The sequence below is a fragment of the Dipodomys merriami genome, unplaced genomic scaffold, assembly GCF_024711535.1.
Source record: "Dipodomys merriami isolate MVZ:Mamm:240054 unplaced genomic scaffold, mDipMer1.0.p SCAF_19, whole genome shotgun sequence".
NCBI classification, from domain to species: domain Eukaryota; kingdom Metazoa; phylum Chordata; class Mammalia; order Rodentia; family Heteromyidae; genus Dipodomys; species Dipodomys merriami.
The window spans coordinates 19787297-19808971 of NW_027203270.1; the positions used below are offsets into that span (position 1 = coordinate 19787297).

A 21675-nucleotide genomic window follows, 5' to 3' on the forward strand; every position below is an offset into this window, starting at 1 on the left:
TGGAGGTGTGAACTCAAGTAGTAGAGCACCAGCTTTGAGTGAAAATGACAAGCAAGAGCACAGAGGCCTGAGTTCAAGTGTCAGTATCAATACACACACAGAAAAAAATCCATGTTGTGAATACAGCATGATATTTCTTTGAATATGCAATACTCAATTCCTGTAGAGACGTGTTTCCATGAGAAGATTGCACAGGGCTCCAAGCTATACACATACCCTCCATATCTCACACCTCCCACCCAAAGTCCCTCCTGCAGCCTATCAAAGAAAAGGGACACTAACAAGAAGTCTCTGGATGATCAATTTCACTTCTTTTTCTTGTGATCTGTGACATGTTACATGCAGTTCTTGATGGGCTTTGTTTTCAAAGATGATGTTCCATCTGCACTTTTCTTGCTTCTCATTTCTTCTCCATCAGTATGTCAGTCAGTTGCTTGTCAGAGACACTGACCTGCTGGCAGGTCCTCATAACCTGACTAAGATAAACTGCCAAGAGATGCTTGCACTGGAATACAAAACACAAACTTATTAGGAACAGACAGGGCCACAGCTGACCAGTGTCATTATCACCATCTAAGAAGAAGAGGAGGAGGAGGTGGTCTGTGCTTTCAGCTAAGGCTCCTCCTTGCCTTCAAAAAGCCATCATAGCACTGGCTACCGTTCCTTGCGGCACTCACTGCAAGGCTGCTCAGCACTCCTCACAGATGATCTCATTTAAATTTGACAACCACACCTTGAGGACAGCACTTAACCCTGTTTTATCCATATGTTCAGAAACTATGGGCTATTCCTTTAACCACTGTCATATTTCTGGGGTGGGGCAGGGTTGGAAGTTGGGGAAACATACTTATGATTCATCAGTTAAAGACAGTGGCCTTCTGAGAAATGGGATAGCCAACCTGGCAAGAGATGTTCCCAAGAGATGTTTTAGAAGCTAACTGTGAAAGAAGTGGAAGAATGGGGCAGACCCTATTATTTTCTTCTTTGTCAAGACTTAAGAAATAGCACCCAGATCTTAGGACGGTAGTGCCTTTCCTTCACTATGGAATAAGTGTGTGGATATGTGCTGTTCCTGCTTGATGCTCTAGACTGATAAAATTAGCATGCGCTTAGAGGGACAGGAAAAGGCACTCCTGCCTCATGTTAGGTGCCAGCCTGCCTTTCAGGCAGAGAGAACATACAAGCCCTACCTAGAGTTGGGGATATTCAGTTGCCAGCATCCAATTTAGTTCCTGTTTTTGTTGGGCCACCTGAATTCCCAGTACCTATGTCCAGGACCACCCTGTTGTTCTCCCCAAAACAGCATCTGTGGCCTTTTATATGAAAAAGCAGGAAATCTATGTAATTCTAAAAATGACACTGCATTTCAGGAGGCTAGACACAGAGAGATGACTGAAGATGAGGGCATTAAACCACTATTTCAACACACAGTACAATTCCCATTTTGTGAAACTCTTAAACCACAAAATAAGGGCTGATAGTTTCTCCCTTGATTTGTCTACAGTGTCAATGGCCTTTCCTTCCTTACCAGTAGGCTGTCACTTTTCCGCAGCACTGAGAAGGCAAATGCAGGACAGGAACAATAATGACAAGAAGCCAAACATGTGTATGTTTTACCAGAACTTCCAAGTACCTAGAAAAAAAAAGAACAGATGGGATCAGACCTCACCCCCACCCCGCCCTGACTTTATCCATCTGGTGACTCAGTGCTGCAGACTGCACTGGAAAAAACTGCAGTATTTTATGCAAAGGGGGAAACTTTTCTTCTCTTCCCTTCAACATGAACACATCCATCTTTCTGCATGCTCTCTGTCCTTTAGGACTTTAGACAATGAAACGGAAGAGTTTCAGGCTAGTTAAACCATCTTCACAAACCATTTTGTTCCTATGCCTAGTGATTCATGGGGTTGATGCCAGGGATATCCAAAGAGGTGAAAGGGAAAGCTTCTCCCATCTACATTTCATTGTGGGGTTTCTTAACCTCTGGTATTTCACAGCATGTGTATACATTGCTAAAGCTTCCATCACAGACTTCAAGAAAGCATGGGAACAGGTAAAGAGTGGCTAGGTCTTGGGATAAAAAAGGAGAGAAGGACTTTTGAAAAGCATTTGAGAGTGAGAAGAGTAAATACAGCATGGAATCTTGTGAAAGGGATGACTCAGTGCTCAGGATGGAGGTCTCAGGAAGAGGCAAGCCCAGAGCTGCCTACTCATCTCTCAGGATGGAAGGCGAACACAGATAAGTGTGTGGGAGTGCTGATGGCAGTCACAAGGAATTTTTTTAAAAGAGAGATAAAGTAAGATTTGTTTGTATGTGATTAGACAGATTTGTTGGAGAAGTCTCTACTACCAAGTAGCCAAAATCTTTGATTAAAACCTCTCAAACAGGGAGCCAAAACAAACCTTTTCTTCTTTCAAGTTGATTCATTTCAGGCATGTTATACTGATAGACAGCTGACTAACGCAGAGTTTCATTCCTAATTTCCAAACTGGAAATACAAGGTTATTATTAGTATCCAAGGGAAGCAGAAATACCCAAGGACTAGTTCACAATAAATTTTCACAAATTTACCAGAGCCTTCAAAATTAGCTTAGACGTTAACATGGCAATCTAAATGAAAAAGTCAAGTTTTAGCTGGGTGTTGGTGGCTCACGCCTGTAATCCTAGCTACTCAGGAGGCTGAGATCTGAGGATCGCAGTTCAAAGCCAGCCGGAGCAGGAAAGTCAATGAGACTCCAATAAATCAATAGAAAACCAGAAGTGCTGCTGTGGCTCAAGTGGTAGAGCGCTAGCCTTGAGCTGAAGAGTGCATGGACAGAGCCTAAACCCAGAGTTCAAGCCCTATGACCACTAAAAAAAAAAAAAAAAAAAAAGTCAAGTTTTTTAAAGAAAAATTATGTCAGCTCAACCCACTCCCCACACAATAAGGCAACTGTTGAAGAATTATAGCAAATTCAGGTGTTTTTGTTTTATGGGTCACACGACAGCCATTTTGGTGAAGTTTTTTAACCAGAATTCACTGTGGGTTGCTAGATGACCAGGAATGGCCAATGATGGGTAAGATGACTACTGTATCCATTAAGGATTTGAGCTGTTTTAAATTGAGTATTAAAAATCACATCTTATATCTTTCTTATTGCAAGACCCAGGTGTGTTATAACTTGTCTCGGATACCACTCATTATCAACAGAGAAAGTTTCCAATGTATCCGGGAGACTTTCACTGGAGAGACAGCATTATAGCAGACTTTTTGCTGTTGGAATCTAAAGAAAGCTCACCAGTATTCAAAGTGACATGAATGATCCTTGGATGCCCAAACTATTTACTAATGGCTAAGGGTTCTTCCTTTAGTGATCTTCCATGTTTTTTCTTTCCAGATTTCAATGTAAGGAGTAATAAGCCTTTGCTTCTGTACTGAGAGATGAGTCATTCAGTGGTTCCTTCTTGTTGTAGATCCCCAATCCATCTGAGTGCTACCTGGACTATGCTGAATAAATGCCTGGTGACTTAGGGATCAGGGCAAATTCCACAGAGCCTCTCTTGCCTGATTCCTTCAAAGGCTGACTGAGATTCAAATTCAAGTGTTCAACTGCTTAAGGCAGTAAATACAGTAAAGAGAGTATTTTAAGTTTGTTTCTTCTTAATCTAGCTGTGAACAATGAATGAACCCAATTTATCAGGCAAAAATCTGCATTAGAAATATTCAAAACTGGAAATTGACCTTAGGGATAATTTAATGAAGTTCCTTCCCCTTCAATGGAAAAAAGACCTTCTTTTACAGGAATTGTGCCTAGTACTTCCACTCATAATCTGGAATGTTTCTCCCCCAAAGAAATGAGATTTTAGAAAAGAAATATGCAGGAAAAAAGGATACTCAAGACCATGACTAGACTTGTAGAAACCTCTTTGGAGGAAGTCTGCTATGACTTCAGTTACGTTCCAAGGAGGGCAGCCCACGTCTGCAATCATCAATTCACAGGTACAGTTTTATTTATTTTATTTTATTTTTTGCAGGTCCTGGGGCTTGAAGACTCAGGGCGTAAGCTCTGGCCCTGAGCTTCTCTGTGCTCAAAGCTAGTGCTCTACCACTTGAGCCACAGCACCACTTCCAGCTTTTTCTCTTTATGTGGTACTGAGAAATCAAACCTTCATACATGCTAGGTAACTATTCTACCACTAAGTCCCATTCCCAGCCCCAGTTTTGTGTGTGTGTGTATGTGCGCGTGCACGCGCACATACACACACACACACTTGGTGCTAGCACTGGAGCTTGAACTCATTATCTCCCTCAAGGCTAGTGTTCTACCACTCAGGCCACAGCTCCACTTCCAGCTTTTTACAGGCTAATTGGAAATAAGAATCTGAAGGATTTGTCTGCAAGTGCTGGCTCTGAACTGAGATTCTCAAATCTCAGTGTCTTGAGTAAATAAGATTATAAGTATGAGCCACTGGTGCCTGGCTTAGTTTTAATTTTATGACTACTCCAAGTCTCTTAGGATACTCTGTAGTCTCAAGCTGTATTATTTATTCTTCTGTTTGGCACCACTCTCTGGAGAAAAGATTATTAATTCTTGTCTTACTGAAAATACACTGGCTATGTGACTTCCATTAGCAAATGCAATGTAAACAGCCAAGCAGAAACTTGTAGCATGTTATTTTCTCTCTGCTATGACTTCTACAACACTCCAGATATTACTTCACCAAAACTGAGATCCTGAATAAATGTGATTTGGAGCACAGCTGCAATCAACTTTTACACAAGTGGATGTAAAACTCTGTTTTTGTAAGTCTGTCAAATTTGGAGGTCACTGTTCTTGTGGCATTACTTAGCTTCTCCTGACCAACTATCTCCCTTCCTAAGTGAACCAAGTTTCTCAAAAGCAGCTCAGCAACAAAATGATGACTTTAGAATAAGTATACATTATACTTGGAGGTAAGTTTATGAGGGCTGACCTATGAGAATAAAGGTTGACTTATGGAAAGATAACTAGTGGGGTATCAAGGTGATAGGTGACACAGCTTTTATTACTGTATACAACCTCTGAATGAAGCTAAATCCTTACCATATTAGTAGACAAATCAACCATTAAGGTTAATGTGAAAATGCAGATTTCTATAATTTCACTTAATTTAAAGCCCATGCTGACAACCGCAGACCTAGAAATTTAACTCTTTTATAACATAAGATGTGGATGACAGAAAGCTAAACAATTCATGTTGACTACCAAAACAGAAAGGGAAACTAAGTTAATTTTAAAAAATTAAACAAGAACTTTAAGATGTAACTAACAATGAGATCACAGAAATGGAGGATGGTAAGGATGTGCTTACCCAGATCAAGTGTTACACTTACAAATGCAACTGAGACCAAAATTCTGAGTCAAGGCACAGTTCTGGAGTTTTCAGTATTTTAACTACATAAACAATAAAACAGAAATACCTCTTCATATACAAATAATATATTAAGGAACTGATTATTAAGAGACTGATTATTCACCATGAGAAAATGCTCCTTCCAGACAGTCTCTTCTGAGTAGGAAAATACCAAACAAAAGTTTTAACTGTAACTATAGCATCCAAATGTACTCCATTTTCCTTAATGAAACACCTGGTGTTTTTCCAGGTCAATAAACTTAGGCTACAATGTGGAATGGCAGAGTTAACTCACTAAGCAAAGGCACATATTCTCAAAGTAAGCTTTCCCCAATTCATTTACTACCCAGGAATTAACTGCTATGGTTTCTCAATGAGTTAATTGATACAGTCTAAGTGCTAAGAGGTTCATTGTAAATAAATCAGAATCCAATAAAAAAAATCTCTCCCAGCCTAGTCTTCAACAAAGCCTGGACAACAGATGAGCCTCTTCTACATTACTGTTAGATCCATACAATGATAGTGAGTATAGTTAATAGGTCGTATTTAATTAGTAAATGCCTAGTGAGACTATATTGTGATATAAACCAGCAAAGAAGGAAAAATGCACATGATCTCATATGGATTTCTAAACCAGTTGAACCCATAGAAGCAAGAAAGTAGAATAGTGGTTTCCAAGAAACTAGGGGTAGAGAAGAAGAAATTAAGGAAATATTGGTCAACAATTTCAGTTAGCTGGGTGCCAGTGACTCAAGCCTGTAATCCTAGCTACTCAGAAGGCTGAGATCTGAGGATCACAGTTCAATGCCAGCTGGGGGAGGAAAGTCTGTGAGACTCTTATCTCCTTAACCACCAGAAAACTGAAAGTGGTGCTGTGGCTCAAGTGGTAGAGCGCTTGCCTTGAGCTGAAGAGCTTAGGGACAGCACCCAGGCCCAGAGTTCAAGCCCCATGACCAAAAAAAAAAAAAAAAAAAAATTCAGTTATGCAGGAAGAGTAAGTTTGGATCTATTATACAATATTATGACTATCATTAATAACAAAGCATTGTATACTTGGACATTTCCTAAAAGTACATTTTAAGTGTTATCACAAAAAATGAATATGTGAGATAGAAACACTAATAGCCAGATTTAAACCCTCTTAGGAGGTGTACATGCATCAAAACATTATTTTATATCATAGCAGTATAGTTTTGTCAAATAAGTAAAATTATTTATGTTAATTTTACTAAATTGGCTCAAAAATTTTCAGTACCTCAGGAAAAACTTCAAGAAGGTTCAGCTTTCAGAAATTCATAAAGAGATTTGTGTCTTAGGGTTTTTTCTTAAGATCATCCCCACTTCCAAACATCTACCTGGTAAACACAACGTCCACTGGGCGATGAGATCAAAGTGACAGATTGTCGATCAACTAGGTCCAAGGCCTGGATGGCTGATGAGCCAAAGATAAACTTCAGCCTGGGAAATACAAAGGCTTCGATTAGAGGGTCTGACTTTAGTCATCTCAATAACTTGATCTGAACAATCACCATCCTTGACAATTTTTTTTTTAATGCTGGGAGTTAAACACAAGGACCTGTGCATGCTATGAAGCATTCTAGCATTGAGCTACACCCCCCAACCCATTCATACTTAATGATTCTTAAAAACTCATTTGAAAAAATTACTCAAGGGCCCCCTGGAATAGACTTAAAATCTTGTTTATTTCAGATGGTCTTTTTCTTTCTTCAGTAGTGGGCCTGAACGCTGGGCCTGGGGGCTGTCCCTCAGCTCTTCAGCTCAAGGCTAGCGTTCTACCACTTGAGCCACAGCGCCACTTCTGGCTTTTTCTGCTTATGTGGTGCTGAGGAATCGAATCCAGGGCCTCATGCATACAAGGCAAGCACTCTACCACTAAGCCACCTTCCCAGCCACTTTTTCTTTTTTTTTTTTTAAAGTGACTAAACTATTGCAGATAAAGAAGCCATTTTTAGAATCTTTTGTGTTGCTTCCTTCTTTTCTGCCCACCTTCCTTTAATCTCTTTGGCAGTCATATGCATTTCTTTTCTTTTTGTTTGGTTCAGGGGATTGAACAAAGTGCTTCACACATGCTAAGCACAAACAACTCAGCTACACCCCTAGCACATGAATTTATCAGTTTCTTTCCTGTTAATGTTTCTGCACACACATGCATATGTACATATGAGGACACATCTACATGATATTGTTTTTATAAATTAGAAGATATAATAGGTATATTTCTTCATTTTCTTTTTACAGACTAGTCTCATATATAAAACTATTGGGGAGGTAGGAAGGAATGCTTTTGAGTTTTTCAATTAAACATACAAAGATTTAGTCCATAAAAATAAAACTTAATGAGAACCTTAGCCGAGATAATAAATTTTAGACCTTTTTTTTTTGGGGGGGTCCGGTCATGGGGCTTGAACTCTGGGCCTGGGCGCTATCCCTCAGCTCTTCAGCTCAAGGCTAGCGCTCTGCCACTTGAGCCACAGCTCTACTTCCGGCTTTTTTCTTTTTGCTTATGTGGTGCTGAGGAATTGAACCCAGGGCCTCAGGCATGCAAGGCAAGCGCTCTACCACTGAGCCACCTTCCTAGCCCAAATTTTAGAACTTTTTAAATCTATGTTTTTCTATTTTTATGACCTATTATGAACATCTCTTGAATGAGTTAAATATTTTCTATATCACTCTTAATGACCTCAAAGAATTCTCCTCAAGTATTTTTTGGTTAGATTGTTTCCACGATTTTTTGTTTTGCTTTGTTGCTATCATAAACAATACTGGATGAGTAAGCTCACTGTCAAATGTTAATGAGTACTATGATTACTTCCTTGGGGTACATTCTTGTAGGTAGACTATGTATTGAAGACAATGTATTTTAAAAGCTATATTGCCTGTTTCCAGGTTACCTTCCAATTTACCATGTATCAGTTATTTCTTCATGTACTTCCCAACACATTTTTCTGTGATTGCTAGTTTTGTAGGTGAAAAGCTGTATTATTATTATTATTATTATTATTATTATTATTATTATTATTTGCCAGGACTGGGGCTTGACCTCATGGCCTGGATACTACCACTCGAACCACACCTCCTTTTATGGTTTTTTGGTGGTTAATTAGAGATGAAGGTCTCATGGATTTTCCTGACCTTGTTAGCTATGAACCTTCCTCCTCAAATCTTAGCCTCCTGAGTAGTTAGGATTATAGGTATTAGCCATCCACACACAGCAAAAAGCTGTCTTATTCTTTTTCTTTTTTTTTTTTTGGGGGGGGGTCTGGTCATGGGGCCTGAACTCTGGGCCTGGGTGCTGTCCCTCAGCTCTTTAGCTCAAGGCTAGCGCTCTACCACTTGAGCCACAGCGCCACTTGCGGCTTTTTTCTCTTTGCTTATGTGGTGCTGAGGAATCGAACCCAGGGCCTCAGGCATGCAAGGCAAGCGCTCTACCACTAAACCACCTTCCCAGCCCTTATTTTTCATTTTTATGGTCACCATAAGATCTATCATTTTCCAACCAAAGCTTTTGGCTATTTGTGTTGTTTTATTATTTGTCCTCTCTTTTTTTATTTTTAAAGTGGTCATTCATTTTTCTGTCATAAAGTATAAAACTGGAAGTGGCGCTGTAGCTCAAGTGATAGAGCGCTTGCCTTGAGCTGAAGAGCTGAGGGACAGCACCCAGGCCCAGAGTTCAGGTCCCACAACCGAAAAAAAAAAATCTAAGAAATAAGAGAAATAGAGAAAACAAGCCAGGTGCTGGTGGCTCTCAGCTATAATCCTAACTACTCAGGAGGCTGAGATCTGAGGATCAAGGTTTGAAGCCAACCCCGGGTAGTCAAGTCCCCATGAGACGCTCATCTCCAATAAACTACTCAGTAAAGCCAGAAGTGGCCCTATGGCTCAAGTGGAGCGCTAGTCTTGAGCACAGTGAGGCTCATGGAAGGCACCCCAGCCAAAAAGGAAATAGAGAAAACATTAAAGCCTTTCTCTAAATCCCACCATCTTCCTTCCTTTTAAGGTAACCACTGGCTGGTGATTGAACCCAGAGCCTTGTACATGTCTGGCAAGCTCTCTACTATTGAGTTACACTATCTAAATCCATCTTTAGGAATTTAAAGGCATATTTAAATGTGTATACATGCAATAAATGGAATTTCTTTCTCAGTACTTTTTACTTTTTTATTGGTATTAAAAGTATAATTATATTTTTGGATTTTGCAATATAAAGGAGAATGGTACTTGATTTCTGTATTTTTGCTGGGAGGCTGAGGCAGGAGGATCATGTGTTTGAGACCAGCCTAGGCTACATAGACAGCTTATCTCAAAAACCAAATAAAAGCCAGCCACCAGTGCTCACGCCTGTAATCCTAGCTCTCAGGAGCTGAGATCTGAGGATTGCAGTTCAAAGCCAGCCCAGGTAGGAAAGTCTGTGAAACTCTTTTTTCCAATAAACCACCAGAAAACTGGAAGTGGCATTGTATAGCTCAAGTGGTAGAGTGCTAGCCTTGAGCTGAAGAGCTGAGGGACAGTGCCCAGGCCCAGAGTTCAAGCCCCATGACCGACAAAAAAAACAAAAACAAAAAACCAAAAACAAATAAATAACCCACTGAAAGCTGAATTATTAAAATAACTAGAAATTTAATTTGTTTTTTTTCTTTTTTAAGTAGTTACATTATCTATAAATAATGCTTGTCTTTCTGTAAGGATACATCTACTTCTAGTTTTTTTCCTATGTTAGTATAACAGCTACATTTTTTCTAGTGACAAATAGGTTAATACAGGAATGCCTTGTACTGATTAATATAATGCTGATTATTCACTTGGAGAGATTTTTTTTTAACAATCATATAAAAAATATTGTTCCTAGTTTAGCATAACTCTTAAAATACCAACAATTGATACTGTACGAGCCTGGCTTTTAAAGCACACTAATGGTCAAAAAATTATAAAGACAACAGAACATGTACTTACGATAAGAGATGCTCATCAGGAACTGTAATACAGAAATGGACCCACATTAGTCATGTTAAACTAATGACTAGAGACATAAAAATCTTTAAAAGACTATAGCGAAAAGACTATAACCAAGATGGTAAGTTCAACCTACATGTGTAATTTTATTATTTCCCCAAATGCCACTAAAACAATAATAAAGGGGCTAAAAAATAACATCCAGGGGTAAGAAAGATAGGGAGAAACAGCAGCTAAGGTATGCTGGAAGTTGGTAGAAGAGTAGAAGATTATTTTATTTTATTTATTTGTTTTTTTGCTGGTTGCGGGGCCTGAACTCTGGGCTTGGGAAAGGCTAGTGCTCTACCACTTGAGCCACAGCGCCACTTCTGGCTTTTTTTTTGCTTATGTGGTACTGAGGAATCAAACCCAGGTCTCATGCATACAAGGCAAGCACTCTACCACTGAGCCACCTTCCCAGCCCAGAAAATAATTTTTTAGATCTCAGAATCTTAAGCAAGCCAACCATCAACCCAGTTGTAATCCAGAATCCAGTACTTCTTTTCTATATTGGTGACACCAGATAGCTATGGAGGTGGGGATCAAGCAGGGACATTGAAATAAAGATTTTTTTGGGGGGGTCCGGTCGTGGGGCCTGAACTCTGGGCCTGAGCGCTGTCCCTCAGCTCTTCAGCTCAAGGCTAGCGCTCTACCATTTGAGCCACAGAGCCCCTTCTGGCTTTTTTCTTTTTGCTTATGTGGTGCTGAGGAATCGAACCCAGGGCCTCATGCATGCAAGGCAAGTGCTCTACCACTGAGCCACCTTCCCAGTCCTGAAATAAAGATTCTTTGAAAGTAGGTTTAAGAAGTATTAGGCTCCTTCCTTCACTCTGGGAAGCATAGGCTTAGGTTCTACAGCCATACAAATGCAGGCTACTTTTTCTTTATTTTGAGATACCGGGGATTGAACCCAAGACCTCACACATGCTACACAATCACTGAGCTACACAGTCTGCAGTCAGGCTTCCATGCTCTAGGTAGGAGGATAGAAGTCTTCACTTCCAGTCAGAATGTTTTCCCCAACTAAGTAGCCTGTCCAAAACAATTACAGTGACACTGACTATCCATAAGCTCCTCCACACCCAGTCTCCTACTCTTACACATGACCAGACAAATAAAAATTATCAAACAAAGGGAAGAAGACACAGCAAAACAGCTAATTAAAGGGAAAAATTGCAGAGAGAAGAAAAATTCAGACACCTATCATTAATAGCATGAGAAGAAAAAGAAAACAAGCTAATGCAATTACAAAATAAGGCACAAGAAATAATAAAGGATCTTCAGAGGAAAAAGTTACAAGTTAAACATGACAGAAGAAGCAACAAAAATGCATGCGAAATCTGGCAGATACAGCTGAAGGCAGTAGAGAAAATGAACATGATGAAATACAAGGCAGATGATAAGTCACTCAGAGACAATAAAGGACATTCAAACAGCAAGAATGAAAACACAGAGGGAGGAAACTCATCCATCAAGCAAATTAAAGACTGCTTCCAGAATTGAAGAATACGAACTTCTAGCTTGAAAAGATCCACTAAGTACCCACATGGGTAGTGAAAAACAAGAATAAACCTTTGCAGATGATTCACGATACTGGTCATAAAAGGAAGATGCAGTTGGCTCTCCATACCCATGAATTTCACCAGCCTTTGGTCAAAAACAGTTAGAGGTTGGGCTCATGCCTGTAATCAACAAAGCTGGAAATCAACTTGCACTACATAGTGAGACCCTGTTTTCTATACTTCCCTCCAAGAAATCCAACCTATGCTTGTACTTAATCTGTACAGACTTTTTGGTCATTATTCCCTTAACCACTCAGTACATCTATGTAGAATTTACATTGTATTAGGCATATGAGTAATCATGACTATATATAGGAGGATATGTATAAGTATATAGGTTATATGCCATTTTATATAAAGGATTTGAATATCAGTTGTACCCACTGAGGGTCTTGTGAGTAATCCTCAATTGATACCATGGGACAAATATAATTCAGACTTCTAGAGATAATAAAAACCATATACAAAAATCAGTAGCAACACTAGAAGCTAGTGGAATAACACTTTTAGATGTTTGGAGAAATATTATTTCCAACATATAATTTAATACCTAAAAACCTATCAATTAAGTATGAGAGTAAAAAACACTTTTTCAGACATGTAAAGCCTCAAAGACTACATCTCATTCTTCTTTCTTGAGGAAGAAACCAGAGTATGTGTTCCATTAAATAAAGTAGAAAACCAGAAAGAAAAACTACAGAATATACCAGACATAAGGCCCAATCAAGGTAAAGAGAATTCTCAAGATAGTAACAGTGAAGGGAGATCTCAGAAGACAGCTAAGATTAGCTAGTTCATACTAGGCAAGTCAAAGGCGCTAGGAGAGATTTCAGGAAAATAAAACTGTAAAACACGTAATTCACCAGAACGTTGTGAGTGGAAATTTAGAACAGGCAGGATTATGCATAAATAAGCAGAAAACTAAGCAAGAAATCAAAGCCAAGAGGGGTTATAACTCCAGGAAAACCAAAAATTTACACAGGAAAAATAATCACAGCTTCCCACAGGGCTCAGATATGACTATATTTCATCTTACAAGTTTAAACTTGGGTTCCTGATTTAAAAATTACCATTGAAGAACTGGAATTAGGAAGTGTGTATGACTACCTAGAACCAAGATTTAAAAAAAGCAGAAAACAGTTTTGCCGGGCTAGGAATATTGCTCACTGGTAGAGAATTTGCGTAAGTGTATGCAAGATCCTGAATTTCATCCTCATCACTGAAGAAAAACAAAACCAAAATTGTCAGATTGGTTCTACTAAAAACAGGAATCAATGGCAGTGGTTCCAGTATCAAGTGCATCTTTCAGGCCAATTCAAGATTGTCAGTGTATGGATTAATACACTCTGACACAGACACCAGAAGTCTGGTAAGGCTTGTTGTGATACTCAACATTCCCAAGTTTGAGCATCAACCTTAAGAGTTCCAGAACTGTTTGGGCTAACAACATTTTGGCCTTTCTCCCCCTTTCTGAAAGCTGAACATGATTTGAATGTCTATCAGGCCCCAAATTCTTATTACTTTTGACTGAAAGGAGAGAACAAAAGTTGGCTTACTTTTCTGGCTTTCCAAAACAATCTCAAGAAGGTTGAGGATTTTAGCTCATTAGAAAAGCAATGCCCTGAGTTCTGTCCTCAGCTATGGGGGGTGGGGTGGGGGGGTGGGGGAGGTGGCATTCGGGAGGACTCAAAGGGTTGGAGGTATGGTTCAGTTGGTAGAATACTAGTCAGTGAGCCAAAGAATTAGGTATTGAGCTCAAGTTCCAGTCTTGGACACGCACACATTTAAAAAAAGGAAAAAGCCCAAAAAGAATTCAAACTTGCACAGAGTGCATAAAAATGGATATGCCATAGCAATTTGGAGTTCTAATCTGACATCTTGACATTGGAAGAGTAGTTGTAATTGCCTTTTTTCTCCACAGAGCTGAAGGCTGTTCTAAAGGTATTACATTTGCCAGAAGTGCTCTTCCACTGAGCTAAATTCCCAACCCTGGAAGAATAGTTCTAATTATTAAGTGTAGGCTGAATTCATGGCCTGGGGGCGCTGTCCCTGAGTTTTTGTTTTTGTTTTGCCAGTCATGGTGCCTGAACTCTGGGCCTGGGCACTGTCCCTCAGCTCTTCAGCTCAAGGCTAGCACTCTACTACTTGAGCCACAGAGCCACTTCCAGCTTTTTCTGCTTATATGGTGCTGAGGAATCGAACCCAGGGCCTCATGCATGCAGCGCTCTACCACTGAGCCACCTTCCCAGCCCTCTGTGTGATTTTTTTTTTTTTTTACTCAAGGCTTACTCTACCATTTGAGCCACAGCTCCACTTCTGGCTTGCGTGTGTTTGTGCGCGCTTAATTGGAAATAAGAGTCTCATAGACTTTTCTGCCCGAACTGGCTTCAAACCGTGATCCTTAGCCTCTAAAGTAGCTAGGATAAAGGCATGAGCCACCAGCTTTAATTAGCACATTTTGATGGGAAGTTTTATACTTGTATGCTCAGATCACTTTCTCAGTGATTTTTGGTGAACATAGGTACAGAGCACTCTCTGCTGGCCAAAGGGGGAAAAAATACTTGTACAACATTCCGGCAATTTTTTTTGCCTATGCATTTGGATTTTGTGAACACAAAATGTTTGTTTCCTGAGGAAAGCTCACGAGAGCATTAATTTCAAGGTTATGATCAGCACCTACACTGACAAGATGAACAATTAACAATTCAGAATAATGAATAAAATGTTCAACAGTCCTCTTTCCTATACAGGTCTCCCCGCCTTCCTGCTTGCTCCGGGAGGGAGAGGACACTACTGCTGGATAATACATATCACTTTAATTCGACCAAATGTACTTCCTTTCTTCCCTTTTGGGTAGTGGCGTTCGACCTTGCACTGGCTACAACTCCAACCTATCAGCCAAACTTTACTAATGACGAATTGCTGTCTGTCTTGTTTTTTCATTTTTACGATGGTGGGGTCTAGAGCCCGAGTTCCTCGGCGGGTAGAGGGAAGCACCCCGCGGCCAGGGCCGGAGGGCGCATGCCCCGCGGCCCACGCCCTCCCGCCTCCGCACCCTGCGGCTCCGTACTTCGCGCGCTCTCCCGCACCGCCGCGGCCATCTCGCTCAGGAGCTCTTCCACCACTTCCGGCAGCACGACGGCCATGTCTCCACGAGCTGCACGCTCTTCAGCCAACGCGAAGGCAAGTGTGGAACCACCTGTGGAAAATTCCCGCCGGCTGCCAGGGCGGAGCGAGACGGCGTGACGTAGACTTCCGTCACCGCGCACGAAACCCGCGACGATGACGTCACGTCGAGACCAATCCGGAGAACGCTTCGCGCTAGGGGTGGGGCATCCGACCGACCCGGCCTGCAGTGCGCAGAGGACGCGGCGAGAGTATGTACGCGTTCCTCAGCTGTGGCTTGGGCCGAGGCCTCCTGCGGGCCGCGGGACGGAGGTGGTGGGGCTGCTCCGCACGTCTGCTCCCGGAGCCGGCCGGAGGTCCAAGACCCGAGGCGAAGGTGCCGCCGTCTCGGGTCGCGCTGCACTGCCGGGGCCCGGGCCTGCTGCCGCTGGTAGCAGGTGAGGGGCGCGGGCCGGGCGGGGCCAGGCGGGCGGGGGCCGGGGCGCGGGCCGGGCCCGGTGACCTCAGAGCCCCTTCTCGCAGCGCTCGCCTGGTTCTCGCGTTCCGCTGCGGAAGAGGAGGAGCGGCCGCCGCGCGCGGGCGGAGCTGCCGCCGGGGACGCCGCGGACGAGGCGGAGGCCGAGATCATTCAGCTGCTGAAGCGAGCGAAGGTGAGGCGGCTCGCGGGCGGGCGTGCGGCCGGCCGGGGTGGCCTTGCCTCGCGGAGACGTGCGTCCCTTCGTCTCTCGCTTGCCACACCGAGGCGGGCATGGAACCTCCGAGGGGAAAAATTACCCCGAATTAGATGGTTACTGGAAAAGCGCGGGGATACATTCAGGCTGGCAAGTCACAGAAACCTGCAGCAGAGTCGCAGTCTCCGGTGCAGATCGGGACAGCACCCTGGCATCGCTCCTCTGGCCAAACATTATTGAGACTGTTTTGCCTTTAAAAAACAAAAACAAAAAAACCAATAACACTAACCTAGCTGCAATGGCATTTTTGCACGTTCCACGTAGGGCATCGTGAAATGGAATTTAGTTTTGGTTCTCTTCTAAGTTCTTTTTTTCTTCACGTCCTTTTCCTCTCCTCTCCAGTTTCCATTGGGCCAAATATCTTAGACAACGCCTGCAATGTCCAGATTTGTGTTCAGTGTCTGTGATGTGTCACTCTGAGCTCCTCCACCGTTCATTTAACAGTCCTCAGACTAAACTCATGCCTTCAAATGCTTCCCCCAACGCAGTCTTTACTATCTTTTGCGAGGGGGTAGGGGGTGGGGAGAGCGTGTGTGTGCACCAGTACTGGACCTTGAACTCAGGGCCTAGGTGCTGTCCCTGGAGCCTCAAGTCCACTTCTAGCTTTTGGGGGGTGGTTAATTGGAGGTAAGGGTCACACGGTCAGACCTTCCTGATCCAGTTGGCTTTGAACTCCGTGAGTCCTCAGATCTCAGCCTCCTGAGTAGCTAGGATTACACCACCCAGCTTCCACCTTTAGTATCTTCTCTTTACTATCTCAGCCAAGAAACCTGATAAGCTATTTTTAAAACTTGTGATATATTACTATTGATTCAAATACACAGAACTAACTCCTTGTTGGCACCAAATCCAAAATGTTTCTCAAATCTTTCCCCCTTCTGCATTTCTCACCTGTTCCAGTAGTATGTCTTGTCTTCTTGCCCCCTCCCCACAGTCCATCCTCCATTTAGCAACCTGATGTTTTAGAAAATCTAAATCAGATTGAGTGTAGTGGTGCAGTCCAGTAATCTCAGCATTCTAGAGGGTGTAGCAAAAGGATGATGTGCTGGAGACCAGCTTGGATTGCATAATGTCACAGAGTCTTAAAAATACATAGATTAGATCATACCTCTTCCTTGCTTGAAAACTTCGAATGGTTTCCTACTGCATTTATGATAAAACCCATCCAACCTTACCAACCCATTTGACAATAACCTTCTGGTTCACCATCACCCCTTCATGTCTCTTTTCCTTGCATTTCTTCTGAAAGCACCCTTCCTTCTTTGACTCTTGCCTGTCCTTCCGGCCTCAGTTTAACTGTCGATTCTTGGGAAGTTTCCCTAACTGCTGACATCACTCCTTTTATTGTTTTCCTTTAAAGTTCTTCTTGTGAGTTGTAATCAAGTTTATTCTACATAGTCATCTTCAGCTTGCAGGAAAAGAAAAAGAATGGAGGGCAAACAGCTTTCTTATAAAATAGTATGCAAAGATTGCTCATGTTCCTCCTTCCTGCATCTTTGGGTCAAAACTGCTATATGGCCAAGCGAGGCTGGCCTCCCTACTACCTATAATGCCTGGGGCATAGTAGAGATTCAGTAGATGGCTGATAAAATGAGAATCTTTCCTTCCTTGCTCCCCTCCTCTCCCCCCTCTCCTCTTTTCTCTTCCTTCCTCCTTTGTCTCCCTTCCCCCCCCCCCCTTTATGGTATGGATTTTGCACTTGCTAGTCAGGTGCTCTACCTCTTGAACCTCTGTGCCTTCAGCCCAAGAATAGCTTCTCTCTGTACTGGGATATATAGTCATAGCTATTTCTGTTTGGTAACATGTAATGTGCTTCCCTTACATTTAGTGTTATTTTCTTTGTCTTTGCTTTTTAGTTGAGCATCATGAAAGATGAACCAGAAGAGGCTGAGCTGATTTTGCATGATGCACTCCGCCTCGCCTATCAGAGTGATAACAAGAAGGCCATCACTTACACTTATGATTTGGTAATTCTTTTAACCCTTCTGAGCCAATCATGATGAAGGGTAGATACTAGGGAAGAGTTCTACTTCCTATTCTGTATTTCTCACCTTCAGGATGTCTCCATCTTCCTCCCCTCATTTTCTTTTTTCTTTCTTTTTTTTTTTTTTTTGTCAGTCGTGGGGCTTGAACTCTGGGTCTGGGTGCTGTCCCTCAGCTCTCACAGCTCAAGGCTAGCACTCTACGACTTGAGTACAGTCCCACTTCCAGCTTTTCTGTTTATGTAGTGCTGAGGAGTCAAACCCAGGGCCTCATGCATGTGAGGCAAACACTCTACCACTGAGCCACCTTCCCAGCATCATCATATTATTTTTTTTAAGAACATGCTCCTCCCTAGAGTAATTTATATCTCAATCCTAGACCCAAAAGAAACATTATATATGTTTCTTTAGTGGTCAGTGGACTTTTTGGCTTGTTACCAACAGAATATATGCAACAAACTATTTACTGCTCATATCTTTGCTGTATGAGATTAACTGGACATATTTTCTCTGCTTTGAATTATTTTTATAGAGGGTGAAAGCAAAAGGAATGTTTATCATAAAGGATTATAAATTATTCGGAATTCTGTAATCCAAACTGAACATCAATTTATAATTTGTTTTCAGATGGCCAACTTAGCATTTATACGAGGTCAGCTGGAAAATGTAAGTAATATCTCAGAGTCTTGCAAATATAGTATTCAAACAAGATAGAAGTGTGTCTCTAATGCATTAGTTCACAGGTAGGCTAAAGACTTGAAATCATGTCAGGTAGGCATTTCTGTCTGGTTCAGAAGCCCAGATTCTTTCTGAGATATGTTTTCATCTGCATATATGAACTGATGCACCTCCAGCCTGAAGAAAGGGAGGGAAGACAACAAGAGCAATGTATGGGTTACGACTTCCTACAATGGCTCACATCTGTAATCCTAGCTTTTCAGGAGTTGGAGATCAGGAGGATTGTAATATGACACCAGCCAACTCTTGACAAGAACTTCATCATGTGACTACACATAGCTCTAAGGAAGGCTTATTAACTAAAAATTGAGGGGACTTTTTTTTTTTTTTTACTACAATGATAGAATGAATATTAGGGGACAATTTGTAGCTTCTACTACATGGTTTGGATGAGAAATTAATATCCAAACTACTTTCTGCTCACCATAGAGTAGTTTAAGGTACACAGGATATTTTTTGTTCATTCTTTCTTCACAAGAGTTTAATTTTCTCTGTAAATTTGCAAACAATGATACAGACTGGTACTTAGAATTCAGACCCAAGCAGGGCATGGTAGCCACATGCATGTAGTCCCACGAGTTGGGAGGTGGAAACAGGGAAAGTGAGTTTGAGATCACTCTGGCCTAGATAATAAGACTCAGTTTTAAAAGTAAGTAAAATCTAGGGTTTCATAAATAGTGGGGCTCAAATAAAAGAAACATCTCTCTTATGCTTTTAGGCGGAACAGCTTTTTAAAGCAACTATGAGTTACCTGCTTGGAGGGGGCATGAAGCAGGTAGGGACATAGCCCCATACTATCTACTTATAGAAGCAGTTTGCAAAAGTCTCGCTTTCTGAAAACTCCCTGTAGCCTCTAGCATGAGAAGCAAAAAAAAAAAAAAAAAAAAAAAGCCACCTTTTGGCTTTTTGTTTTTTTTTTTTTAAATTCCTAAACCCATATAAAAATGCCCAATATTTCTGTAAATCAAAATCACAAAATTAGAAGTTGATCTGAACTACATCATGACAAAGTTCATTATGAATTTTTTTTTTTTTTGGCTTTTTCACAACAGGAAGACAATACAATAATTGAAATCTCCCTGAAGTTGGCCAGTATCTATGCTGCTCAGAATAGGTAAGTGTAGTCTGGATCTAGTCTGGTGGCCAGGAAGTAGTGCTGTAGCAAAATACCCTGATTCTGAGTTTATCTGCCTTGATTTTCCCGAGGAGTCATCTGGGCTTTCAAAAAACTGGATTGTTAACATTCAAAGTGTTTTATATCATCTCTTCAGTTTTCAGGCCTTTCCAATTTTGCCCTGCTGTTTCCATTAGCCTGATGAATGGAGCACACAGTCTTTACACCTGTGTCTGCCCTGTGATTAAAGCTTATCAAGCTTTCTGTTCTTGATTGAAATGAGGAGGGAAGTTAAGAGTTGAGACTTCTTAGAAGAAGAATGAACAATGTAAACTCTGCTGAGGGCAATGGACTTTGTTTTGGAGTTGTTTTGCTGATAGAGGACTTAGTAGGATGACATTGGGTATGAAGTTAAAAGGTGAGATTTGCTCATTATCTCGTGGCTCATTTTCCATTCTGGATAATCAGTGACTTTTTTTTTTTTATGTCTTAGTAGAGGTTTGGTGTAAGATGTTTTGTTTTAGTGATTTTAGCACTGCCTTTAGATATGTAGAGATGACCAAAAGCTAGGTTTCTGGAAGAAGAAATAGCCTGAAGTAGAGGATTGGTAAGGAAATTAGGAAACAGGTGCTAGTTTTAAAATAAGTGAGTCTACATTCTTGTAGTGCCAGCTATGTGGGAAGACTTTGAAACAAGGCAAATGGTGCGCCAAAGGCCCAGAACATCGATGAGTAAAGCCTAGGTGGAGTTAAGCAGTGCAACACTAGGATATAAGTGAGGAGCTTCTGGTATAATTTTGGGATGAGTTTAGGGGGAGAGCTAAGACTAGCTTCTCTAGACTTTTATTTTTTGTAGAGGTTGGTGCTGGAGGTTTGGAGTGCTCATGGAGGCCAGCGGCCCTGACACTCGTCCCTGATGCCCTGATCAATTGCTCTTTCACTTTATTTATTTGTTTGTTTATTTTTGGGTCAGTTGTGAGGCTTGAACTCTGGATTTGGGTGCTGTCCCTGCACTCTTCAGCTCAAGGTGAGCACTCTACTGCTTGAGCCACAGAGCCACTTCCGGTTTTCTAGTGGTTTATTGGAGATAAGAGTCTCATGGACTTTCCTGCCTGGGCTGGTTTTGAACCACGATTCTCAGATCTCAGCCTCCTGAGTAGCTAGGATTATAGGCGTGAGCCATTGGCGCCCGGCTGCTCTTTCACTTTATAAGGTTAATTCCTTCCCATGCTTAAAACTACAAGTCATTCCAGTGTAAGAAACTTATTAAAGACATACAGTTTGGGAGAAGGATTAACCACCAAAACTTCCCCAAAGTTCCTGTTGGAAGAACTTGGAATCTTCAGTGAGTATGGAATCTTCAACTGAGTATGGTGGTATGTAATCTCAGTTCTACTGGAGGTTGAGATGGAAGGATTGAAATTTGTGACTAGCCCAGGCAAAAATATTACTTAGAACTTCAAAAGAACAGCTAGTGTGATCATACACATCTTTAATCCCACTTACGAACCAAGGTAGGAAAATTATAGTTCAAGGCAAACACTAGGGATGTGCCTCAAGTGGTAGAGTCCTCAAGGACTTGAGTTCAATCATCTCTCAAAAAACAAAACAAAATTTGTGAGAAATGGCATCTCAGAAACACTTTCAGCAAAATTTCCTCTTTTAATGCTTAAACCTGCACCAAGAAAAAGCGGGTATAACACAGCTGATTATTGATCCTTGCTTCACAGACAGGAATTTGCTCTTGCTGGCTATGAATTCTGCATTTCTACTCTGGAGAAAAAAATTGAAAGGGAAAAGAAATTAACAGAAGACATTATATCAGGTAGGAATCCTGACTCTTATGGACATTGTGTTTTCTCTACAAAGGTCTGCATCATTATATTTTAAGAAAGATGTAATACTAACTGCTTAGGAGGCTGAGATCTAAGGATTGTAGTTCAAAGCTAGCCTGGGCAGGAAAGTCCATGAGACTCTTTTTTTTTTCATTTTAAAATGTATTTATTAAAGTAGAAATTTAATACTGCTTATTGACAAGT

At 41.4% G+C, this 21675-nt stretch overlaps 2 protein-coding genes across 3 annotated transcripts in view; one reads left to right on the forward strand and one right to left on the reverse strand.

The window, feature by feature from the left end:
* Positions 1-80: 80 nt before the first annotated feature.
* Zswim7 (zinc finger SWIM-type containing 7) lies at positions 81-15103 on the reverse strand. The gene is made up of 5 exons (XM_070027652.1): positions 15002-15103; positions 10346-10367; positions 6730-6832; positions 1529-1633; positions 81-505 (listed from the first exon to the last, which is right to left on the reverse strand). Exons 1-5 carry the CDS (start codon positions 15090-15092, stop codon positions 401-403), a joined length of 426 nt encoding a protein of 141 aa, XP_069883753.1. The 5' UTR covers positions 15093-15103; the 3' UTR covers positions 81-400.
* A 214-nt stretch (positions 15104-15317) lies between these two features.
* Ttc19 (tetratricopeptide repeat domain 19) overlaps positions 15318-21675 on the forward strand; it is a 52059-nt gene continuing 45701 nt past the window's right edge. For both annotated transcript variants that reach the window (XM_070027650.1, XM_070027649.1), the window contains exons 1-7: positions 15318-15509; positions 15595-15722; positions 17660-17770; positions 18413-18451; positions 19242-19298; positions 19576-19637; positions 21367-21461. In XM_070027650.1, the coding sequence (XP_069883751.1) occupies positions 15326-15509; positions 15595-15722; positions 17660-17770; positions 18413-18451; positions 19242-19298; positions 19576-19637; positions 21367-21461 (676 nt within the window). In that variant the 5' untranslated portion in view covers positions 15318-15325. The remainder of the gene's footprint in view (positions 15510-15594; positions 15723-17659; positions 17771-18412; positions 18452-19241; positions 19299-19575; positions 19638-21366; positions 21462-21675) is intronic.

Bases quoted from the DNA above. Each gene is read 5' to 3' on its own strand.
- Zswim7 (XM_070027652.1), bottom strand. From the start codon at position 15,092: ATGGCCGTCGTGCTGCCGGAAGTGGTGGAAGAGCTCCTGAGCGAGATG. The intron at 10,368-15,001 runs GTGCGGAGGCGG...TCTGTATTACAG, and splicing joins GCGAAGTACGGAGCCGCAGG to TTCCTGATGAGCATCTCTTA. The intron at 506-1,528 runs GTAAGGAAGGAA...TTTGTATTCCAG, and splicing joins GGAAAAGTGACAGCCTACTG to TGCAAGCATCTCTTGGCAGT.